We start from the raw sequence: 24,645 nt of genomic DNA on the forward strand, positions 1-24,645 counted from the left end.
TATTATTAGTGGTTTTAATAAAACATTTAATTTATTTTAACATTGATGTAATAGAATCTGATTTACTGGGAGTGGCATTTAATTAATTTAATTCAATTTAGAGAGTTAACTCTATTACATATTAGTACAGAAAATTACCTCTGAACAGTCATTTCTCATTGGTGACATGCAATAAGTTAATTTAGCTCCGAGTTCGTTTGGGTGCATTGTGAGTTGTGCACAGAGTTGCCATGGCAACGGGTGCTCAAGCAAGAGCTGCCAACTAAAACAACAAATAGAATAAGCCAGCTCTGCACACTGGCACCGTTGTTGTTAGTCTGTAAACACAGACATATGGATTCTGTTTGCTCTATGCCTGATTCTAGTCTCTTTGGTGTTTTTAGAGGAAGCCACTTGTTTATATGTTTATAATAGCTGGAATTGCCCTGGAAGATTTAGCGAACATAAATTTGAAGGCTTCTCTGGTCATGTAAAAGAGTGGCTACATCTGCAAGAAAAACAGAAGGGTTCATTGTTATGTGTGCAACAAATTGAAAGGAGCGCTGCTGGTTTTCATCAACTCATTGATTGCAGAATTGTGTGTGTGAGAGGGAGAGAGAGAGAGAGAGAATGAGCAAGCGAGAGAGGGTAGGGTTTTTTTTATACAGCAGTTGAGAAATCTAAAAACTGCTGGATCTGCATTCCTAGTGTTGCTGAATAATTTAAATGCTGCTTCCCATATATGTCATTAATGTATGATGGCCCTGCAGACATAAAATTCTGTTAGGCTTCAGCTGAATTAATGAAGAGCTCTCCTGATACTGTATCATTCCAAGTTTTCAGTATTGAGCACTAGAATGTCTGTTTTCTTGTGTGTTTTTTTAAAAAAGAAAAGTGTACTAACCAGCAGAGAATGCTGGCCTTATTAGTCAGCCAAAGGAAACATTTTATGGTTCTGGACCATGTTCTAACATGCAAGAACTAAGGGCATTAACAAACCTAACAGATTCTTCTTTGATGTTCAGAAAAAAAGGTAACACACGTGAAGATGTTCCTATCTAAAAACATTTTTTTCTGTAAATATTTTTTATTTGCTTTTCTGTTGCAATTCAGCATTAATACGTAAACTATTATATTCAAAAAGAAATAATAAGAATACATTCTTTCATATACTTCCCTTCCCCTCCTTCCATGGTTTCCTGTCTATTCCCTGCCTATCCGCTTCTTCTCCATCTTCTAAATTTTTCTCTCTCCCTTTCCTTAGCTCTTGTTATAACTTAACACTACTGAGTTATTTAGAAACATCATTTTGAAGTTTTTAAAGGGCAGAAGCATCATGAAACAATACGTGTTATCTACCGTATTTTTCGCCCTATAGGACGCACCGGCCCGTAGGACGCACCTAGATTGGGGGGGGGGGGATAAAGGGAAAAAATGTTATTTCCGCCCCCCCAGGCGTGGGGCTGTGGCGGGGGAAGCCCGAGCTTCCCCCAACCCCAGCTCCCAGAACAGGAAACTCTCCGCAAGCCCGAGCTTCCCCCGACCCCAGCCCCCAGAACGGGACCCAGAGCCATGCCGAAACTGTGTGCAGTTCTAGGGTAGTTCTAGGACTAGATAGCTTTAAAATTAGCTTTTTTTCAAAAACAGATTAAAAAAAAAACAGGGTCTGCCCTGGGACTTCCATCAAAATTTTGAAACTCTTTGAGGGTTTTTTAATTATAATATAAAAGGCTTGAATACTAGGCACAGGCAAGCAGCATCAGGATAAAGATATGCATAAATGATAGTGAAATGATACAAGTACAGAAGTCATTTGAGAGGTAGATATTTAGCAATGAGGGAAAACTAATGTTCATTGGAGTCACATAAGAGACCATCTCATGTAGTGGGGTAGATTTCCAGCAGCAGGAGTGAATGAGGGGGTGGATAATAGAAATATTTAATAATATTCACTGTGATTGGTAATGGGAAATAATAATAGTGACGATGATACTGAAGTCAAAAGCTTGGTTAATATGCCCACAAATAATTGGCCAAATAATAATAATTTCTTAGCAAGGAGCTACCCCACAACTAGGTTGTTAAATTGCTTAGCAGTTGGAAAGTACAACAACAACAACAATCAGAAAAACTCAAGGGTACGGCTGACTGCTATAATAATAAAGTACTAGACTGTGTTATGTATTCACAATAGACACACAAGGCTAAGTACTAATAAAGATAGACACAGAAAACTGAATACAGCTGTAAATAAACCTTACCTAAAAACTAGAGCCAAATTTTGGAGGGGGTGGGATACTAAGACAGACTTATTTGTTTTTAAGGATGGAGCTGGGATTTATTGGGAAAGAACAGGAAACAAACGCCATCTCACTCCACCATACACTTCTGGAAAGATAGAACTTGGAGAGTGTTGGGTAGAATGATAGCATTCTAGACTAGCCCTGCAGCTCCTATTAGGCAAAGGCCTGTGACTGGAGAGTGTTGGGTGGTGTGAGATCATTCTCCCCCTCTCCACACCTTGGCATATTCCTTATAGGGCGTTGTAATTAATAATTGCAGCAGTTTGAAGCTGGTATGCTTGACTTTCTGAGCTACAGATCAGTACAAATTGCTACAGATTGATTTGGGACAACTTTATCTGTTTTGATTTGTAGCTGCTTCAACCTGATGGCGCCAGGGCAGAAATTAACCAATTCAGCCTGATTCAATTCAGAACGTAGCTGAATCCGATGTTCAGACCTCATACATTGTCCTCATGAACTGGAACCTTATACAATCTCTTCATGTGTTTTCTGTTCCATCTCCTGTGATAGATCAGTTATTTTTTACAGATTTCTTCAGAATCCTCTGAAAATTGAATTGCTTTGGCTGACATTAAAACATAGTCCATACTCTATAACATATTATAGCAGGTAATACATACCTTTGTCCTTACCTTCTGCTTCTTGGTGTAAAGATGTGTGACATGTTTAATATAGTATATCATGTTGTATTCTTTGCCATGAACAATACAATTGCAGAGTTTTGTATAAGGTGCAGAATTCTCAGCATCCTGAGAAGTTCAGCTTTTGTTTGGTCTGTAAAGCAAACCTCTAGGTATTTTGGTTTTATAGGTAGGTTTGAATATGGGAGCATGTTTGGCAGTGGAGGCACTGCATAATTGCTCTGCATAAAGTCTTGCCTTTTCCCATAGCCATCACATCTATGGCAGCACAACTCCTTGCTAATTGGGTATGTTTAGCATGGAGAAAAGAGAATTAAGAGGTAAAATTTTAGTCATCTTCATATGATAGTCATATTTGAGAGCTGTCACATAGACAATGGAGTAATTCATTTCTGTTGTTCCAGAAGGTGGGACCTGATCCTATGGGTTCAAATTACAGGAAAGAGGATTTAGACTACATATTAGGAAAAAGTGTTCTGACATTGCAAGCTTCTTGACAGTAGAACTGTTTGCCTTGGAAGGTGGTGGACTTGTCTAACAGAGGTTTCTAATCAGAGGCTGGATGGCTACCTCTTGGGGCTGGCCTGTCCATGAGGCAAGCTACAGTGACCACCTTAAGTAGCAGGATCCACAGGGAGTGCAGTTTCAGCCTCTGAGAAATGCATCGCCCACTGCTGCCGCCGTGTATAACATATTATAGCAGGTAATACATACCTATGTCCTTACCTTCTGCTTCTTGGTAATAGTTCTTGCAGCAACTGCAGCACACCACTTGGAGGCCAGATCTGTCTTCTCCTGAGCAACCCCACCCCCAACGATGCCTCCACAGCGGCCTCTCAGTGAATAGGAGGCACTGCTGGTCTCCTCCCATCCCTATGGGGGAAATGGCAGGGTCTCTTGGGACCTGCACCCACCTTTGATTCCCAGTTCAGCCATAGGGTAAGGTTGATTTGATCCCTCCTGCTTGTTCCCTATATCTTCATTATTTCTTTCTTCCTTGGCCAGAGGGGTGGGCACCATTTTGTGGTCCATCTCAGGTGCCAAAATGCCTTAGGCTGACCCTGCTACCTATTGGGGATGCTCCAGTAGCAGATTTCCTCATTGGCATGGAGTTGGGGGAAAATCAGAGGTGAGGAATCCATCGTGGTTGATCATTGGCCATGTTGACTGGCCAATTGAAGTTGGGAGTTCAAAAACTTCTGGAGGGCTGAAAGTTTCCCATCCCTGGGCTAGATGATCTTTGAGGTCCTTTCCAATCACATGATTTTCACAGCAGATGGTAAACATGGAGCAATCTTGGAACCTGACTGCTTCACAGAAAGCGCCCCTCTTTCTCCATACCTAGTCTGTTAGATTTAGAGCAGTTTCATAGAATCATAGAATTGTAGAGGGACCACAAGGGTCATCTAGTCCAACTCTCTGCAATGCAGGAATCTATTGTCCAATGTGGGGCTTGAACCCACAACCATGAGATTATGAGTTTGTATGGGTATTATGGAAATTCACTGTTCTTTTGAATTAAAAACATTTAGAAAGACGATCCTGTAATTTTAGGAGCAGAAAGTGTGTATGTATTGAAAATAAGAAAAGAATTGCTGTTGAAACAGCCAGAAAGAAAATGTGAAGTGAAATATAGCAAAGTACCTGTTTTGACTGATCTTTGATTTTATTGCTATCTTCATGTTTGGCTTCACCATGGAATGTGTCCCTTAGAGTTCGAGACTGAAAAATATACCAGACACCTTGATGCTGAGAAGCCTAATCTTCTTGTGTTGCTTCTGAAGTGGTGCTGAAAAGTTTGAGACTTAATATTTGTATGATATCATCATACCTGTGGAACTGGGCCAGCTTTGGTTCTAACCCGCCAATTCTACATGGCAGGATCATGTTGGAATTATTATTTGTGCTGGCCTGGAATGAGGTGCTGTGACAGGAGTGTCAAAGATGCCACCATTGTGTTATTACCTTTTGCTGGCTTAGATCTCTGGCCTTTTATATCTCTTTGAATAAACTCAATTCCAGTTGCATGCCCACTGACACAGATGATTGCTCTGCTGATGGCAGAGCAGAATGCTGATCTTGGCAATGAATACAACAGCACTTGGGTGTCCTCTGCCCCCGCTGTGGCACTACAGACTGCTGCTGTACAAGGAAGCTGATGCAGTTCAGGTGATGTGGCAGAAGACTGGAATAATACTTGGCTTGAGCTAGGACCGATCACATTTACTACTTTTAAATTACAAATGAAACATTTTTTAAAATGTTGCCATTATGGTGTTACTTTCAGTTACTACTTTTTATTCCTATTTTGCTGCCGCTATAGCAAAATTATGCTTGGTAGGTTTCAGCTGAAATGAGCATTTTGTGATGCATTTGTTTCCTGTTCAGATACACAATTTCTTACAGCTTGCTGGGGTTATTTAGACCCAGCTTATAGACAGAATGTAGGGTTGGGAGTGATGGCCTTGGATGGTTTTTTACTTGTAACCCACTCATGTAAAGAAGATGCCTGGGGAATGAAGACAACTAATTGTGTAAGTTAGCGCAGATAGCAAAATGTCTACAGATGAAATCAGAATCTTTACTGATTGAGGTTGACTTCCAGCCCACAATTCCACATACAAAAGTCGCTGTTACTGGTAGTTGAGCCTTGCTTCAACATAGATTATTATTATGTTGATTATTGAATCAACATAGATTATCCACTGTACCTGAAGACTTAAGTGGGCAGCACTGTGGAGCTGGCCTCCAGCTGTAGCTGCATTACAACTTACCATGGTGGGAACACTGGACCGACTTCGTTTCTACAGCTGTTCTGGGGTACCTTGCTGCTGCCCCACCCCTACAGCATTTGGGGGAAAAGCAGTGTTGGGAGGCTAGCGGCATATTGCTGCCTTGCTCTGGCAACCACTGTCTGGCAGCAGGGGTAGCTAAGGGGTGCAGCGCAGGCATCAAGGCCAACAATAATCAAGCTTTGCTACCATTGGGACACTGGTTCAGGAGGGTGGGAAGGATGGGAATGGCTGCCTCACTTTGCCTTAAAAAGGCAGCTTTCCAACCAGTGCTACTAACCTGCTTTGGGGCAAAGTTGTCAGAATGGCTTCTAGTTTTGCAGTTTGCCAGATGCTGCTAGGAGACATACCTGATAAGGATGACGCCTCCTACTGGACTCACCTTTGCCTGTGGGTGGGCCTTACATCTTATTCAGTATTGGGGAACCCCAGCTCTAATTTTATCACTGCATTTTTACAGTTTCTGCACTCATTTTTCTGCAATAAAAGATTCAATATGGAAGATCAAAGTGGAGCAAACAGTAGTCTAGGTAGTCTGAGGTGCTTAAGAGGAGGCCTCTGCCAAATTCACTATTGCAAGTAAAGGAGTTAAATAACTTTTGACTCACACAGACATAGGTTGGTCTATATAACCAGTTTTCCTGGCCCTCTCAGTGCTTTGTTTAGAGTCTGTCTATTCCTGTACATCAGCATTCTGAAGAGCTGTGTTAAGGATAGGTACCCATTTTCCATAAGGACAGTTATTGATGAGGCAATAGGAAACATAGTATCAGGACAGCTAAGCTAGTTAACAAAGAAAGAAATAGATAAGTTCTGTTTCCAGATAGCAACCCTGGTTCCATATGTTCTACCAAGATTCAATATAGATGGTATGATAGCAGCATCTCCAGGGATCCTGAAGAGATGCAGAAATAATGGATTTTTAAAAGCCCAGTTTTAAGAGAGGCTGTTAATGTAGAAAAGTATACGTAAAAGCAGAATGTTTGAAGCTCTCAAAATTAAAGTGCAACACATTAAATGCTATTCTTAGTGTACTTGTATTTATATGCGTGAGGGAGGATAAGCAAGTCAGATTCAAGTGAAAATGTGTAATTTGTACTGAGTGATAGGAAATGCTCCCTATGAAAAATGTGATTTGTGACTCATTCATTGTAGAACCTATAAGTTACCATGGCTTCCTCATAAAACGTTGGTATCCCACTGATGGTTTTAAATTCTTTCTGGATGACATATTTTCAAGCAGCTTCTCTAGCACAAAAATTAGGAATTAATTTGTCTGAATCAAAAGCTGCTGAATAGATGGCAAATAAATTTCACTGTTTTATAATAGCCATTTAGGATGGGTAGTTATCTACCAACTTCATTTGATGATCATATGTCTTGGTGTGCGCTTTCAGAATAAATTATGCTTCACACCTTGAGGCCCATTAAAAAGGTATTCAGATGAGAACAGGCTAAACTGATGTGTTGTCCCTCTGATTTAAGACCCACAGATAGAAAAGACTGTGAGTCTGTGAGTGGAACTGAACTGGAAAGACATTCTGCATACAAATCCTTACAAAGAGAGCATTCCTCTTAGGAGTTATGCTAAAATCTTCACCAGTAGTACTTTGTTAGGATATTTGTCTCTCTGGCCTCTGTAGGTGCAGGTTAAAACATGAATGTTCATCAGGGGGCACCCTCTACTCACCCCAAGTGGACATGCAAATGGCAAATTGCATAATTGAACTAATGTTTACCCATACAAGAGCTTGTCACAGTTGAGCACAAGGGCTAAAAACAGACGTGTAAATGTGGCATTTGGAATTCTTCATGAATAAGTAAATACATGAATTTAGGTATCTTTTTGTAAATTTACCAAACCCCAAAGAGTACTTTTTAGTAAAATCTTGTTTGAAAGCATTTAAAAGTCTATTTGCCAGTATAAATTTTCCTGGATTTTATGTCTTATGTGATGTGTAAGGTTACTCTTGTAATATAAAACTTGTAAAGGCCACAATCTAAATGGAAAGTCAGGGATGTTTGGTCTCCCGCCACCTATGCCACCACTCCCGCATCCTAATAGAATATGGTACACAAGCAACAGCAAGCAAACCTAGATGGTTATATCAAAATGCTCTTAGTATCCTGTCTATATCTAAGTGAGTGTTTAAACAAAAGAGTTTGGTTGATACCATCTTCTAAATCTCTATGCACTCTTATGTGGCAATAAGTTCCTTTTGAAACCAGTGGAATTGTCGTCATCCTATATGCTTAGGACTGGAGTGTTAATCTTGAATCTATAAATCAGAACAGCCTTATTGTCTTTTAGTGGTGCTATTTTAGAGAAAGAGATGTGAAGATTGTAACTAAAATCTTTAAAGCAGCAGGGTTGAGGAAAAATTACAAACCTTGTTCATTTTTTTAAAAAAAGCACCAGAGTAAAACTTCATTTTACACATGATTTGGAATTTTCTGTGTGTAGACAGACATAGCAGAGAACTACCTACATATGAAACATTACTTATGTAACATTTGTGATACCTTCACTTTTACCAGCAGATGTCACTGTTGTCAAACTTGAGAGTTTAGTAGACAAAGGAAGTAATTTTCTGAATAAAAATTCACCATCTGAAAGTGGAATGGGGGGCAAAATAAGCATTTCCATTATAAAACTGTTTCCTTGCCCTTAAAAACATAACTTACTAAAAAGCAGAACATTTTACCCTTTCTGCTTTAGTTCCTGTGTTTCAGCTGAACTGGGTAAGTTCTTTTCTTTGTATCTGGCTTCAATGGGGGTACCTCTTTGTGGGTGTGATTACCTTATTGGTTTTATTTAAAGGGTGTTTCCTGTTTCCTGTTCCTGTTTTGAGGTTGCTTTAACAACTTCTTTCTCTATACACCATACAGTTTTGGACACGAAGGAAGTGGCTTCATTAAGAACGGGGGGAGGGAGGAGGAGATGGGGGGGAATTGCCCATTTGATTGGCTGGATGAATAGCTCTGATTTATGGGATCCATCTGTTTCCTGTAATGAATTCATAAACCCATCAAACAATGACCCAAACCAATTACGGGTGGGGGGGAAATACGTTGGCATGCTATGTTTTATGCAGTACGGCACTTGCATTGTATAATCAAAAATTCTTCTCACATACAGCACTTTGTAATGGAGCTGCTGTGTTTAATGGAAGCTGTAAATAAATCCTGTCACAGCAGTGGCCAAGAATGCATTGCTGGGTTTAACTGTTCCTATTCCAGAATACTCTCTTGTGTTGCACCTCTCTTTCCTCCTGCCGAAGAAGAAATGCAAGGGGTTTTTGTTTGTGCTTGGAGGGGGTTGGGTTCCTTTATTTTAGGAGTGGAAGAGAGCATAGTACAGAATTTGATCTGATGATACTGGAAGTCTAAAACAGTGAGAAATTAACACTATGGGGATTAAGCAGTTTTTGTCACTTCTGTATGCATTCCTTCCTTCTGTTGTAGAAATGTGCTTAAAAGCTTTTGTAGTAATTGAAATCTGGGTGACTGATCCCATTCATTGCATTAATAAAATCCATATACAATTTCTTAATGCTTTTGTGTAGAGTTGGGATTCCTCTGAGATTGTAATCATTAAAAAGCATATGTAAGTAATTATTGGATTTGTTTCTCTAAAATTGGATTAGGAAGTTAGATACCATTAAGTATGGTGTGATTATTAGCAGCAAGCAATTTGTTTAGAATGTGGAAAGCTTTTGTGCTGTATTACAAATAGATATCTATCATAAAAACACAAGGTAGTATTGGTTTTGTCTCTTAAAATCCACGTTTGAGCTCTCTTTGTATCAGAGTTAGCTCCTGCTCTGTTTATTTTGAAAATGCAATAGTCTGGAGTTCTTGAATGTTGTTTAGAAACCAAAACAGTGCATGAAATCCTGTCATTTAGAAATGAACAATGCAGTGCTCAAAAGTGGGCTGATCTTCTCAATGGCATCATGATGACACTAGACTAGATTTCTTTTCTGTATCTCAAGGAGCTGTTTAAATGACAACAGCACCGGCAATATATTACCTTCAGGTGAAAGGGTAGACAGGCAGCCTCTTGTGTAACTGGCAAGATCTTTTTGTAGATTGGCAGATTGGCCCTTGGGGCTGATTAACTGTGTGGTGCACAGCATTCTAGTGTTCTAGTCAGCCTCCACTGACCACAGCCGCTGCCATGCCCTGTTGTATCATTCTATAAAGTTTGCTAGATATATGTGTGAGAGTGCTTGTGCATTCAGAAGAAAGCCCTCCCTTCCAAAATGTACCGCTTAGATCAAGAAAGGTGCTCTCTAACAATTGACAGTTTATGAGTCAGTCACTGGATCTGCTACACAGTAAAGAAAGCTTTAGCAAAGCTAATGCATTCACTCAAAGCAGCAGGCACTTTCCCACAATGCTGTAGGAAATCTCCACGGCTACTTAGCTGGTGGTGAGGGCTGTTATAAAATTGCATGTAAAGGATTTTATTTTAGTATGTGTTACAACTTGATGCTTTGTTGCTTTAAAATACCTTATGCAAATCATTGAAATGCTTGATACCCAAAGCAGCAGGATCATTTGAAAGCAAGCCATTTGTGATGTCTAAGGTTTTACTTTATCTTGGTGATGTAGCTGAATGCCTCTCTTCGAAATTCTATAATCAAGTGAACCTTATTTTTGGCAGAAAGACTTTATTATTATTAAGTGGTTCCCTGCCTTTTAATGAACCTGAAAGTGGGCTGTTTTTGTGTGAGGATACATTCAGAATCCTTTTATAGTTTATTGAAAAATATCAGCTCTCATAAATATTTTTGAGGACATTAATTCTAAGTTAGTAGACTGATTACCTTCTTATTTCTAACTAGTGCTGTCAACTGATTAGTTTTTTAAATCATTTTATAGCTTTTAACTGATTGATTATATTTAAATACATTTGCATATTTTAAAACTCTACTGCTCGTGCCCTTTAAAAGGCTCTTAAAGAAATGGCACAGTCTAGTCTTAAGGTTGAAATGTAGGATTTTTGTTTATTACATATCTCATTGTTTAATAGGTTAGAAACCTTTTTGGTATTTGCTTCTCCATCAAATACATCTTTGCAATAGCGCACCAGAAGCAAAGTAGCACAGAAAAAACACACAAGTTCAACTGCTATCAGTGTTTCAGAAGATCCAGGTTTAAAAGATGTATTGACATTGAATTCATTTCCATGCCAACTCTTTAGCTTCTGTTTCATATGACTAGGGGGGGAAGTTATAATTATTACACAGTTAAAGACAGTCTATTAGCCTTTGGTTGAAAAAGAAACATGCTCCTTTCCATAGAGTTGGATACACATGTAGAGATCTGATGTGTTAGTGTTGCCTTTATAGCACTGAGTCCTTCAAGAGTCTTATAATAAAGGCTCTTAATTGAAGTGGCAATGACACTATTGTTGGGCTAGTGAAACACAATTTATAGATCACTTGCAGAAATAAACAAGGAACACTTGTGTTTCCACTCTGATTCATTTTACCACTTTGCAATTATCTGAGGCCATATTAAGAAAATTAGTAAAGAGCAACTAGCATGTTTCTCATCTTTCTTTATCATGGTCTCTCTGTGCAATCACACATAGGGTTTCTGTACCTGTGTATAGCTTAGCTCATTTGGAATATCTCTGAAGCTAGGCTAGATTTTTGGCACATGCCAAATCCTTACTGTCCATGTTCATATCTTCCTGCTCAGTTCTCTTTCTGTTATCACACTGGAAGAAGAAAAGCTCTGTGTTAGAGTGCTTTCTGTGACATGGGTGGTGGTGGTGGTGTGTGTCACAATTTTTATTTGACCGTTTTGGGGTTGTCCTTTGCTGCTCATTTGGGCCTAGGGCTCAACAAGTGAGCTACTTTGCAAGAGTTTGTCTTGTGGGAGGAAACTCGCTCAAACTCATGGGCACAACCTCTTTCTTCTTTGTTGGTTGAATCCTACAATATAAATACCTTCAGCATTGGCAGACTTCCACCAACCAGGCAAGAAAAATCTCAGCTAATTTGAGTTTGATTTCTAAGTAGACAATGCAAACTTGTAATATTATCTAATTTGAACCTATGCCAGGAAAAGGTTACTATCTCAAAAAACAAAAACAAAAAATCTTTTGCCAAATGCATATAATCCAGGAGAGCAATTCCCGCCCCTCCCAAATCTGGGCAATGTTTTGGAGAGTACCCCCCCCCATACATTCACATAGCTAATGATGACCTTGGTAAACTAAATAGCATCTTGCAAGAATCATTGAGGTGGTCTGGTGGGAGAGGTTATTTCCAGAGAGCTGAGTTGATGGGGTATCAAACCATGTTTCTAAGTGGAATTGAAATAGCTACCTCAAAATGTTTCTTGTTGTTGTTTATTTCCTAAGCCCTCTGCAAAAAGGCAACTATAGTAACTACTGGTTTAACTCTCCCCCCCGCCCCCAGCACAGCTAGGCAGCTCATCAGAAGAGAGAATGTTTAGATTGAAATTTTGGTTACAGGTAAGTACTAACCAGTTTAGACCTCTAAAAAGCAGAATAGCTTATGGAAATTGGAAGACCTCCCTCACTTGCTGCATAATGCAATTCACTACAGGCTGTGCAGAATCTCATGAGTAGAAGCCCTGTCCTTCCAAGCAGCAATACTCCTTTACAAGACTGGCTTGAAATTCATTTCCTGAGGGACTGCAGTCAATTTAATTCATACTATACATTGTAAGTGTATTCCTTAAAGGTCACCTGCAGTAGCAGAGTCTACCACCAAGCTGCTAAATGTATTTAAGCAAAACAAAATACTTTGAAGGCATATCAGATATTTTGTAAAGCAGATGGACTTTTGCTGCAAAAGCCCATCAGCACACATCATCAAGCAAGTGTTGAATGTGGGTTAAGCTGTATTTGAAGTGGCACATATCTACTTTATAGAGAAGCATGTCTAAACGGCAGGTGCAGTGCCTTTTTGAACATAAGACTAAATTTTGGATTAAGCAAATGAGCCTCAGACTTGTGTACTCCCACCTCCCCTGTTCTACCGTTATTGAAACGATGGCTAGTTTAAACCACTGCTATTTTTCTAGAAAAAGAGGTGCTGGAACTCATCATGAATGCCTTCCTTGTTCTCTTATAATGGCAATGGCACCCACCTGAGAGGTGCTGGAACTGAGTTCTGTTTGAAAAAATGCCCTGGTTAAAACTATGATTAATTTAAACAAGCCAGGATGAACCCTTGGTATATGATCCTGGCTTCTTCACTAACTAGAATTCCCTCAAGTTCCCAAGTAATAAGGAACTTTGGTTCATTTGAGACTGGAAGCAAATACTTCTGCTCTCCTCCTTACAGCTGCCCCAGACAGGAGGATGGGGTGTAAGTGAGCATGAGTTTTAGCAATATGTCCCATCTTGTCCTGATCCCATGGTGAAGCCCACAGGGCAGGGTGAGTCTGTTGTTACGGTACCAAGGAAACTTCCCAGTGAACAACTTGCTTCAGGAAGGCTTAGAAGTGAACTGAAGCCTTTTGAACTTCTGCCTCTAAGCCCCTTCTCATAGGTTCAATCTGCTTTTGGAAAACTGGCGTCTCTGAAAGGGGCCATGTTCTGACCTAAAGCCCTTGCACCTCGTGGCCTCCCTCCTTGTGTGCTGTCTGTGCTGTGGACTGGTGAGGTGGTGTGGGAAGCATTTATTTCCTCAGATCTGGGGAAAGGTAACCCCCACAGTCCTGGCTCTTGGGATCCTGAAACTGTGAGAACTGGCTCAGCAGGTTTTTGCTTGCCGGCCTTGGGTGCAGTAGTCTTCTGACCATCAACACCAGGCTCAGATCCAGGAACCTTAGCCAGTGACATTGTAACATCTAATTTGGGGTCCTGGTCACTGCTGGGCTCTGGGGTCATATCTCCAAGCATATAATTGTTTAGCATACTGTCCAAACTGACCCTTTGAATGAGAATTAACAGAGGAGTGGTTGTCTTGAATAGTTTTTAAGACTGCCTCTTTCATTTTCTGCTTTTTAAAAACTAATGGGAGCTATGTGCACAGCATTGATGAGAAGCTGAATTGTTTATTCTTCAGTTTTGTCTTAATTTAAAAAAGGAACATTTAGCTTCTAATATTATCCTCCAAATCCATTTGCTATTTAATTTTCCTTTCCATTGTGCAATTTTTTGTTTTGATTTGTTTTGAGGCTGTCTCTGTACAAATAAAACATGTTGTTGCTTTTATTCTTTACCATATCTAGGTTCTTTGTGGAGCCCATTGGCTTTTCTCAGTTGTCATTGTGCTTTTCTACTTAACTATAGTGGTGCTTCTAGATTTTCTCCTGCAGGACAATCAAACAGCAGCTTCTGCAAAGTCTGCCTTAGATCAGTGCTTGGAATTGGTGGATTTCCCAAGGCCATATTTTTATTTGACTAGCACTCTGTGCTCTTTCAGCCATTCTGATAACTCATGTGGGCTGCCAGTTGCATTGTGTCACGAGCACCCCCTCACTGCTAGACTCCCAATTGCTCTGCGCCAGAGAATCAGGCGCAGACCAAGTGAGTTTGGCCTCATTACTTCAGGCAAGATTAGCATGTGTGACATGTTTGATAGAAATCTGGAGGGCAGGTCTGAGGCACACATCATAACTGGGATGTGTGCAAGTGGCTGATATAAATAAGTGAATAGGTCTGAATAAGAAAAGCCAGACAACAAAGATTTAGCATGATGATACAGAATTCACCTCTGAATTAGTCCTACAATTTTGGTTTCCTGTCTCAAAACCCTGCTTAGAGATCTACAATTTCTAATATCTTCCCTGTATAAACACTAGCCTTTCACTGTGTGTGAAATGGATACATGCAATGTCTTCTGTTTCAAAGCCTAAAGATGTGCTGTCTCCTGTGAACAAATGGCTTTCACCAAAGAGAAGATTGCAACCTGAGAAATTTTACAAGGGAAAGGTTTATTTTTGTTTGGAGTAATTGGGGAGTAAAAGCTTGAGAGCTTAAAATGGTAATGTAATGGTTTAATGCATAATAGTTGTAGAACAACTGGATGTCTTCATTATGTGGCAAATGGTTGAATGAAGGAGAAAATAGTGCAGACTTGCACATGCAGTTATTAAACCTGAGAAGTTCATTCAAATGCTTAAAGAGTATTCTATAGTGCAGTTGTAGGCATGTCTACTCTTGTGTAAGCTTCACGGACTTCAGTGGGACTTACTCTCAGGGAGGTGTGCATAGGGGTGCAGTCCTAAAGAATGGATAGATTTTTTGAATTGTGGTTTAAGCCACCATGGCAGCATTTCACATTCAATGCAATCTTACCATGTTGGTCACCCTTTCTGATTTTATTAAAGCCAGGAAGGGTGTACACTGGAAACACTGGGAAATCTGAAATTCCCAAATGCAGACTATGCTGTCAGAATGTGAGAGATTTTGACCAAACATATATTAATATGAAAAAACTTTGGTTTGGTGTGTGTGTGTGTGTACACACACACACATGCATGCACATGAAAGGGCAGCTCCTTCTGTGCCTGACTGACAGATGCTGACAGTGCAACCCACAAAGGACTTAAGCTAGTTAAGCCAGGTGGGCTTTTGGGACCACAAAATGGAAACTATTAGAATTTGCAGCTTGAGAGCCTAGCTGTCAACATCACACACTTATCTCCATCATATTATGGTTTCCTGTACAACAGTAGTGGGGAATCTGTGGCCCTCCATATTTTGTAGAATCATAGAGCCATAGAACTGTAGAGTTGGAAGGGACCACAAGGGTCATCTAGTCCAACCTCCTGCACAGCAGTAATCTTTTTTGCCCATTGTGGAGCTTCAACCCATGACCCTGAGATCAAGAGTCTCATGCTCTACCAACTGAGCTATTCCAGCTGAACTCCAACTCCTGTTAGCCCTAGTCAGCATGCCTAGTGGTCAGGGATGGTGGGAATTGTATTCCAGCAACATCTGGAGGGTCACAGGTTCTCCACCCCTGTGGTACAGGATGAGCATACTGGAAATTAGAAATGGGGGGGAAAGAAGTGTTGTAGAAAAGGCAAGATAGCAACAGAGCAAAGTTGCACATCAAATTTGCACGAACGTTTTGGACTACTATCTCTGGATAATGTTCTTAACTGTAACTTTAAAAAAGAAACTGATTTCCAATAGATCAGATTAGGTAGGAAATAGAAAATTCTGTGAAGATGTATTAAGATGTCTGTATTTAAATGGTACAAAACATTTGTATTTGGCAATGTAATTAATGTAGTAAAACTAGCTAATTTCCTCCACAAAGTTCTTTTAGTAAACACCCACACACATTCTGTTTTAATAGGATCACATTGCTTAAAATTTTCCAGGAGCCTGACTCTGACAGCAAATACTGCTGCATCAGCTGGTTAATGGTACAGTTGTGTATAAAAAAGTCATGTTATACTTCCCATCAATTACTTTGTGATTTTCTCTATCTCTAGATATTAACCTTAGCAGGTTACAGGGGGTGGGGTAGTGGGGTGGGGATTAATACAGTACAAGCATTTCTCTGTTTGATACTTCATTGTTCTTGGATAATGTTACTACAATGGGGATCTAGCTCTGGTTTCATTCCAATTAAAAACCCAGGAAATGTTTCTAGTTTTGAGCAGCTGCAGAGGTTTAAACAAAGTCTGTATTTCATCTGTATTCCCAGAGTATACATTCCTGGGCTGTGTTAAATGTACTGTATATGTAGTGCAGCACATTGACTTTGAGCTTTACAAATGAAGTTGAAAAGAATGTAAAACACAAGGGCTGCTGTGAATTTTGTAGAATACTTAAGCTCATTTTTATTCTGTAATTGTTCAGAGAAGCAGGGTATGAGGGAATGGCATCTCTTTTTGTACCTATGTAACAGCAGCTGATTTACAAGATAAGAGGTGAAGTTTGACATTTATGAGAAGGCACAAATTGAGTCTTCATTGTGATTTGTTAAGAAGATATTGAGATTATTCTAACAACTTGGTACCTAGGCCTGCCTGAACATTTGTGACCTAGTGTGTAAACTATACCAAACTATGATTTGCTGACTTTTATCTGCACGAACTGTTACTATGCTGTATGAAGTTTTTCTAAGCCATCGTAACATAAGGTGTTCTGTGTGAGTGCTCAGAAACCTCAGTTGGTTCAAAATGCATATAATACGGGACATATATTATTTCATTTGTGATGGTTATTGATTTGTTTCCAGGTTCGATGCAAAGTACTGGTTTTGACTTCTAAATCTCTCAATAATCTGCCTTATCCTAGATGTCCCTGGCCTTCCACTTAAATCAGCATTTGAAGCCTTGCCTTGCATTCCTTCATATGCAGAAAGCAGATGGGCATATGAGACAGGGCCTTTTTAGTTGTGGAGCCATGATTAGGGAACGACATGATAATGGATTAGGGACCTGTTTCTAAAATTATTTAAATGCACATCACATACGATCCCATCATACTTCATAATCGGTCGATATTGCCAATACATATTTTTTTAGAAAAATGATTGCTTTTAAATGTACAATGTGTTGGTTTTCCATAACACATACTTTGGGGGAAACTACTTAGTTTCTATTTAAAACAAATGTACAAAGGTGGACTGAGATCTACTTTCAGTTAAGCTGTGTTTTTAAAAGAATGTTGTTTAATTCGTTCGCCCAATAAATGTGTTCTTAATATTTCATTTTCAACAGTGCCAGAACCTATTAAGACCAGTTTAAGCCAGCCCCAACCTGCCGGTACCAGTACCAGTACTTCCACCAGCACTATTACTAACAATAGCAATGGCAAGCGTGCATCTGCCAATGGGCAGCAGCCAGCTGCATCCCGATACCTGCCTCGTGAGGTGCCTCCACGCTTCCGCCAACAAGAACAGAAGCAGCTCTTAAAAAGAGGCCAGCCTCTGCCTACTGGAACTCTGATCAGCACGAGCCCAGCGCAAGGTACTGGACAAGCAGGAGCAAGTCCTCCTCCACAGCCAGGAGTAGGTGGACATCACCACCCCAGTAAAACTCAGACCCCAACAGGTAAGGATTTATGCTGGGAAATGCATTGCATGAAGAGAACCTGTTCAGATTCTCAATTAAATAGTTAACCTTTAACTCAGAATTGCCTTTCTCCCATTCAGAACATAGTGGTCATTTAGAGGGGAAGACTTTGTTCTGTTCTCTGGTCGCAGGAGTACATTCACCTAGAAAGTATGTGCGAGCAGTGTAGAAATGAGACTTAATTCTTCAGAAACACTCAAATAAAGCCATGTTGGTAGCTTATTAAGCAGTAGTCACATGCTGTTTCTGTACCAAATGTTGCCTGTTTCAACACTGCTGATCTCTGCTTACCATACTCTAGTTGAGAACATTGCCCATGCATGCTTCCCTGAGAGGTTAGAATGTAAATGTAATTAACTAAAAGTCTTGAAACCAAGTTAGCAAGAAGCAGCTTGTAATTGTAAAAGCTTTCCTACAGGCAACAACTAGGACTAATTAATTGAGAAAGTGGTTGTTTTCAGCTAAGTTCTACTGAGGGTAAACCCACTGAAATTACTAAACCCATGTCTGTCAATTTCAGTGGGTCTACTCTTATTAGAACTTAGTTGGATGCAACCTATGTATCTAAAAATGGTGTACAAAAGGAATACAACTCTCAAAATGGAAGGTGGATCTCCATGGGAAGAGTGCATTCCTTCAACCAAAACCTTCACAGCCTGATGCTTGTATATCTGAATGGACCAAGTGATGATTGCTGATCAGCTCATTCTGAGTCCGTACATCTTGAAGTATATTTTGGCTTAAATAATTGTTATGGTGCTTTTGCTTCCTTGATACCCCATTCTGAGTAGACATTGAAACATATTGTGCTTGAATATACTTGTACTGAGATAGGCAGATCCTATAAGCTAAGGTGTATGCTATATGGAGGCTTTACAGTTAATCTGTAACTTAAAGGGAGGCACACACCTTTGAAGAGTCTTGCCTGTTCACTTTATTTTGTTAATTGGTAGATTGATTTACTATGTTTTGTCAGAGCTGCATCCTTGCTACAATGTTCAGAAGCTATAAGTGTCCTAAAAGCCATGAGGCAATGTTGCCTTCTCAATGGACTTTGGCTTCATGCTAGGTTACATGTGCATAATTTTAAGGTTTGTTCTGATGTAGCCATAATGCAGATAATCTTAAAATATTCACTGTTACAATAACAACATTAATTTTCTTCATAGTTATTTGTAGCCCACATAGGAAAACATAACACAACATTTAATCTTGCTTCATGCTTGGTTGACTTCAGGTATTCCTTTCGGATCTTCAGTTCTCATAATAGAAGGCTGTCATGGGGAAAATAGGTATATAACATGTACTCAAGTAATGCTTCATAATATTTCTCATTAACCAATCTTCAGAAACGTTTGAAATCACACATCCCTTCTAAACTCTCTGTATCTTCTGCTCAGTCACGAATATCTGCCTTGCTCCTCTAACCCCTGTGCAGCAGCTTCTTGTCCACTTGCTTGGATCCACTCCCATCTGTTTCTCCTTGCTGCATTTCATCTCTGCTTTGAGTAAACTGGACATCCAGGCAAGCAAGAAATATCAGCCTCCCTCCTGCCTGTTTCCAGCAATTCCAATGCAGTTATAGCTCACTGCCTATTGAGAAATCTTAAATTTTGACTGTTTATGGAAGGGGTGGGGAACCCGTGGCCGTCCAGATGTTGGACTACAACTCCTATCATCCATGACTGGCTGGCTGAGGCAGAGGAAAGTTGGAGTTCAGCAACATCTGGAGGGTCACAGGTCCCCCACTCTCAGTTTATGACATATGTAGATATGATTCAAATATTTCATACTACCAGCTGTTCCCCTGCATAACCCAATCTGAGGAAAGCTGTCCGCAGAATTTGTCCATGAATGCATGAAGCTGTCTTACATCAAAGCTACATACATACTATACCTTTAAAACACATTTCTGCCCTCCAAGAATTCTGGGCAGTATAGCTTGTTAAGTGTTGCTGGGAATTATAAATATGTGAGGGGTAAAAGACAATGCCCAGAATTCTCTGAAGGGAAAGAATGTGCTTCAGAGTTGCTTGAAAGGTATAGTATGTGTGCAGTCATAGTCAAATCATTGTTTCATCTGGTTCTGCTTTGTCTATTCCGACTGGCAGTGACTTTCTAGTGTTTCAGACTGGTCTCTTTCTCAGCAATACCGGAACATGCCAGGTATTGAACTGGGGCTTTCTGTGCAAGTTGGGTCCTGTTGTATCTGACCAAAAGGCCATTTAGTCCTTTGCTCCAAATACTTCCTATTCTAACAGTGGTCAGCCATTTGTGAAGTTTGCAAGCAGGACCTACGTGGACCTACCTCCAGATTGAGGTAGAGGAATGGGAATAACATAGCCCTCTTCCCTTTCTAAGAAGCTGCTGTTTATGCATTGCAATCATTGTCTGACACCACTAGATCTTCTGAGTCTTCCTTTTATAATTTTGCCAAATGCTTCTACAGCCTTTAAAATGTGTTTGTGGGAGGGGTTTTTTTGTTTTGTTGTTTTTGTTTTAACTATTTGTGCTTTTACCTTGTATTTTTACCTTGTGAACCACCCTGATATGATGGAGGGTGGTATATAAGTCAGATAGATAGATAGATAGATAGATAGATAGATAGATAGACAGACAGACAGACAGACAGACAGATGATAGGCAGGCAGGCAGGCAGGGAGGTAGGTAGATAGAGCATACTTTCCCCACCTTTGATATCCAGCAACTGGTATCCAAAGGCATATGGTTTCTGATTGTGGAGGTAGTATGCAGCCATCATGGGTGGTAGAAATTGATAGTCTTGTTTTTCAACAGCCTCCCTGACCGAACTGGCTGAGGTTGTCTTGTTGGAGGAACCCAGAGAGGTGGTTTGGGTGACTTCAGCATGCATGGTGAGGATTCCTTATGTTCAGCTCAGGAGTTCAGGGCAACCATAGGCCTTTTTCAGATAGTCATTGTTCCAAGGCACAGAACAGGGCATAATCTTGATTTAGTCTTCACTTCATGTGAGGAGAGGTGGGTCTGGAAATAAAGGATGGTGAATATCACTCCATTATCATGGTCAGACCACTTCTTTGTGAGATATGGACTTGCAACGACAATTCTCCCTTGCAAGGGTGGGGAACCAGTTAGGATGGTCCACCTGCTGGAGACTGATGGAATCTGATAGATTCCTAACTGCTGTGGGGATTTTTCAGTGGATAGAACAGGTGATCCTGTCAAGGCCGTAGTTTCGTTATGGAATGGTGAGACACAACTGCTCTTGAAGGCCCTTTCTAGTGCTGTGGAGTCCACTTTGTTTCGTTATATACTGAGAAAGTGTGGTTGATGAAATGGGCTGAGCTAGGGTTGGAGCATAAGTTTCAGTGAGCCACTCTATCTCTGTATTGGTTTGAATAAAATAATTTATACAGAATGTTGACACAATTTATTTCTCAAAATCTGAGTTGGAACTTATTGTTTGTTTAAGTCAGCTGAAAAATTCAGCAGCTGTTACTTTAAGAAACCATGAGAGTTGGCAACTGTTCCTGCTATAAATGCATGATATGATATTGTAGCAGGATGAGCTAGTCCTGTGAGAGTTAATGGGCTTTAGGCCAGCTTATATCATAGCTGAGAAGAATTACTTGTGGATCTCAGAATATATTCCTTCCCAATAATAGCCTGAGAAAAGATGAGGCTAAAAGGGGTCTACCAAAGCTGATCCAGGCAGTATGAATGAAATGCAAGGCTTATTTGGAGTAAGTAAATGGAAGGAGGCGTTCTTTCGTAAGAAGGAGTTCAAGATACACTGAGTGCAAATCTTTCCAATCCCTTATCCAAAAACAAATGGATAAATGTTTTAGGTATATTTTTTAAAAATCCATTTTATTGATTATTGTGATTAGTAAACTATTTTGCATTTTCCCCAATCTAAATGGTTATGACTCAGAGGGGGCAGTGCTGAAGTCTAACGGAAAGTTCTATGTCCTCTGAAACACATTCATTGGGATCAGACTGTGGTTCTTCAGACATGAGGAGGAAAGCATTCATGAACAGCAGGACAGAACCTGAGCAGTAAAGTCAAAATCAAAAAACAGTTTCAGGGGCTAAATCGTGGTGAGGTTTGAGTTTAATTGAGCCCTGATTCCCATTTTTCTTTCATTTGTATGCCTTAATACGCTTAACAGTGATAGAAAAATGGGCTGGCACTTGATTATTGTTTGTAGCAGTTTAAGAATCCTTGTAAGCAAAAAGTGCCAACATCCTTCTTATTGGAGTTGAAGTCTTACCCCATTTCCCTCCAGCTCTTGTGCCTTTTTGTATTGTTTTTGTGCTTCCTGGCTATGCAGTCTTAAGGCTGGCAAAATAATCTTTTCTAGGTATGCTGAATGCTGAAACATTCCTTAAATTCTTAACATTCCTTTGTTTGTTTTTCTCAAAGGTCTGAAGTCCTAGACCTTAAATGCTGGTTTTTAGTGTGGTTGTAACATTTCATCAAATTGTTACCAGCTAATATGAGATCTTTAATTGAAAATACATGTGTTGTATCCAGTGCTGTGTGAGTGAAGCTGCACTTGTGCAATGGGACTGCAGCCTTTTGTGAACTCCCAAATATGCTCTGGAGGCCTGCCCCCTTTTGGGGGTGTGGGGGACTATAGAGGACAGGACAGGAAGGTGAAGGCACCCTCAGCAGCATTTGGGTGCAACCCTATGTATTTTAATATGTTTATTCTTGAAAGACAGTTATGCTGCAGCCTCTATGCAAATTGCTTTATTTTATTCTTCCTAGTGGATTAGTTCATGTGGAGTTATACATAAACCTTAGGGTTTTGATTGAAATAGGCTGGGTTTAGAATGCATTCTCAGTTATAGCAGTGTGATTCTGCTTTGTCCTTTATTTAGGTTTTTAATTCTGCCTAGCCTTGATATTTCTGGGCGGGGAACATATGAAAACAATAGCAGTAAAATACTTTAATAAGATAGGAAAATAAATCTGCCATCAGGTTTCATATGGTTTTGAAGCACATTCTGCTCAATCTTAAAACAAAATGATTTTAGTTTCTTGGTTGCACATCAAATGTTTGAATGTCTGGAGAAGAACTCCACTTTTGGCAGAGGGCCTTGGATAGATTTTCTAAGTGCTGATGCTGTTGAAATCTAAATATGTAAGTGGAGAACCAACAAGAATGCTAGCACCAAATGTACACTTGAAGGAAAGATGACAGGAAGGAGAAGTAATGGAACTGGAGGAGTTTTATGCTTTCCAGTATATCTTTAAACTGAATGAATAATAAAATTGCTAAGATACAACATAAATTTCCATGGGCAGTAATCAGTTACCTAATACATAAAATATGTATGCAAATAAATGCCATATTTGTTAAAACATTATTATTGCTAAACTGTTTCTACCCTACTCTATCAGAGCACTTTACATATGGTTGCCAGGTGATTTCTGATCCAGGCAGCTTTACTTTCATTTCTTCAGCAGTAGAACTGTTGAGTGCATTCAGACCATTTTTGAGCATTATTGTTCCATATTTTGCTAATTAAAAACATAGTTTCATGTAGTATAGCTGACGACTTTGAAAAGCAGATGTGTTTTGGAAAACTCTCAAACTAGAGTGAAAATTAAAGGTGGGTATGGAAGTGGAAAGCTACACACATTCCAAAATATAAGGACAACCACTTTTGTGCAATGCCTAAACAATAACTTAGCATTTAAAGAGAAGTAGACTTGTGCATGCTATTTAATTTCTTAAAGATGGGTGACATATCTGTGACCACTATTTTAGATACACCTCTGCACATAATTTATGAGACCTTGTTAAAACTGGATGCTAGCTTAAACATTCAAACTTCACTGAATTACAAACGATTGCATTGCCTTGATTATCTTGAGGTCTAAAACTATGAAAAATATTCCTATAAATGCAGTTTAGTCCAAAGTTCACAAAGAATGAAAGGAGAATTTCCCCAGAATTCTGTAGGTTCTGATATATTTGTTAATATCCCCTTTTTAAAACCTTGTCACTTGCTGTACCTGTTATATGATACTTATTGAAATTCAGACCCCTGATATTTCGAAATTTCTGAGTGATAGCTAATTAAGCCATATTTGGAGTAGACCCATTGAAATCAAGGTGCTTACATTACATAATTCCATTGATTTCAGTTGTTCTACTCTGAGTATGACTAATATTGGATATTGTCCACTGGTTGCCAGAATACGTTTCTTGTATTATAATATGTTCCTACATTATGTTCCCAAAATACATTAAGTGCTTACTACACTTTTCATCATCATATAAACATGAAATTTAAGTAGTAGTTTGCTTAAAAGATTTTGTCCCTGAGCCGAACATTAAAATGTGTCTTAATATAATTTTATTTCTCAATGGGGGAGAGGGAGGAGAGTGAACAAATTAACCCACTACCCAGTGGGGTATATTGGAAACTGAATGAGAATTCTTCAAGGCTATCATATCATTAAAGTTTGGCTACATGGAGAAGGGGGTACAGAACGGTCAGAAGGAGTGTGTGAGACATGGCCTTTGCATCTAATAATAGCTGAGCCTTAAAATGTTTGTCTCGAGGTTAAGGAAGAAGAGCATCACTTTGGTAGTTGGCTAAACTTGGCATTTGGGAGGCTGTGAAAAGTGTACTATGTAATCAGTAACCTTTGCTGCCTTACAATGGAGTTTTTGTATATTTTTAGCATGGCTAATCGGTTTTGACTGGGTTGGAAGTTGACCTGCTCTTCCTGCTGCTTATGTCCCACTTGAAGTCCTAATCTTCCTTTGGGATGTTTGTGACATAACACTTACTTGCTGTGGTGGAGAGGAAGGTGCCTATCATGTAAAAGAAGTTTAGGATTTCAAATGACAATTCCAGATAAATAGATTAATTTCTAAGCAGAAAGCTGATTTTAAT

General features: G+C 39.6%; 1 protein-coding gene across 10 annotated transcripts in view; it reads left to right on the forward strand.

Moving 5' to 3' along the window:
• TNRC6C (trinucleotide repeat containing adaptor 6C) overlaps positions 1-24,645 on the forward strand; it is a 120,829-nt gene that overhangs the window by 37,688 nt on the left and 58,496 nt on the right. For all 10 annotated transcript variants that reach the window (XM_083428457.1, XM_083428465.1, XM_083428467.1 and 7 more), the window contains exon 4: positions 17,395-17,727. In XM_083428457.1, coding sequence (XP_083284583.1) covers positions 17,395-17,727 — 333 coding nt within the window. The remainder of the gene's footprint in view (positions 1-17,394; positions 17,728-24,645) is intronic.

This window comes from Podarcis tiliguerta, assembly GCF_965153285.1.
Source record: "Podarcis tiliguerta genome assembly, chromosome: 2".
NCBI classification, from domain to species: Eukaryota; Metazoa; Chordata; class Lepidosauria; order Squamata; family Lacertidae; genus Podarcis; species Podarcis tiliguerta.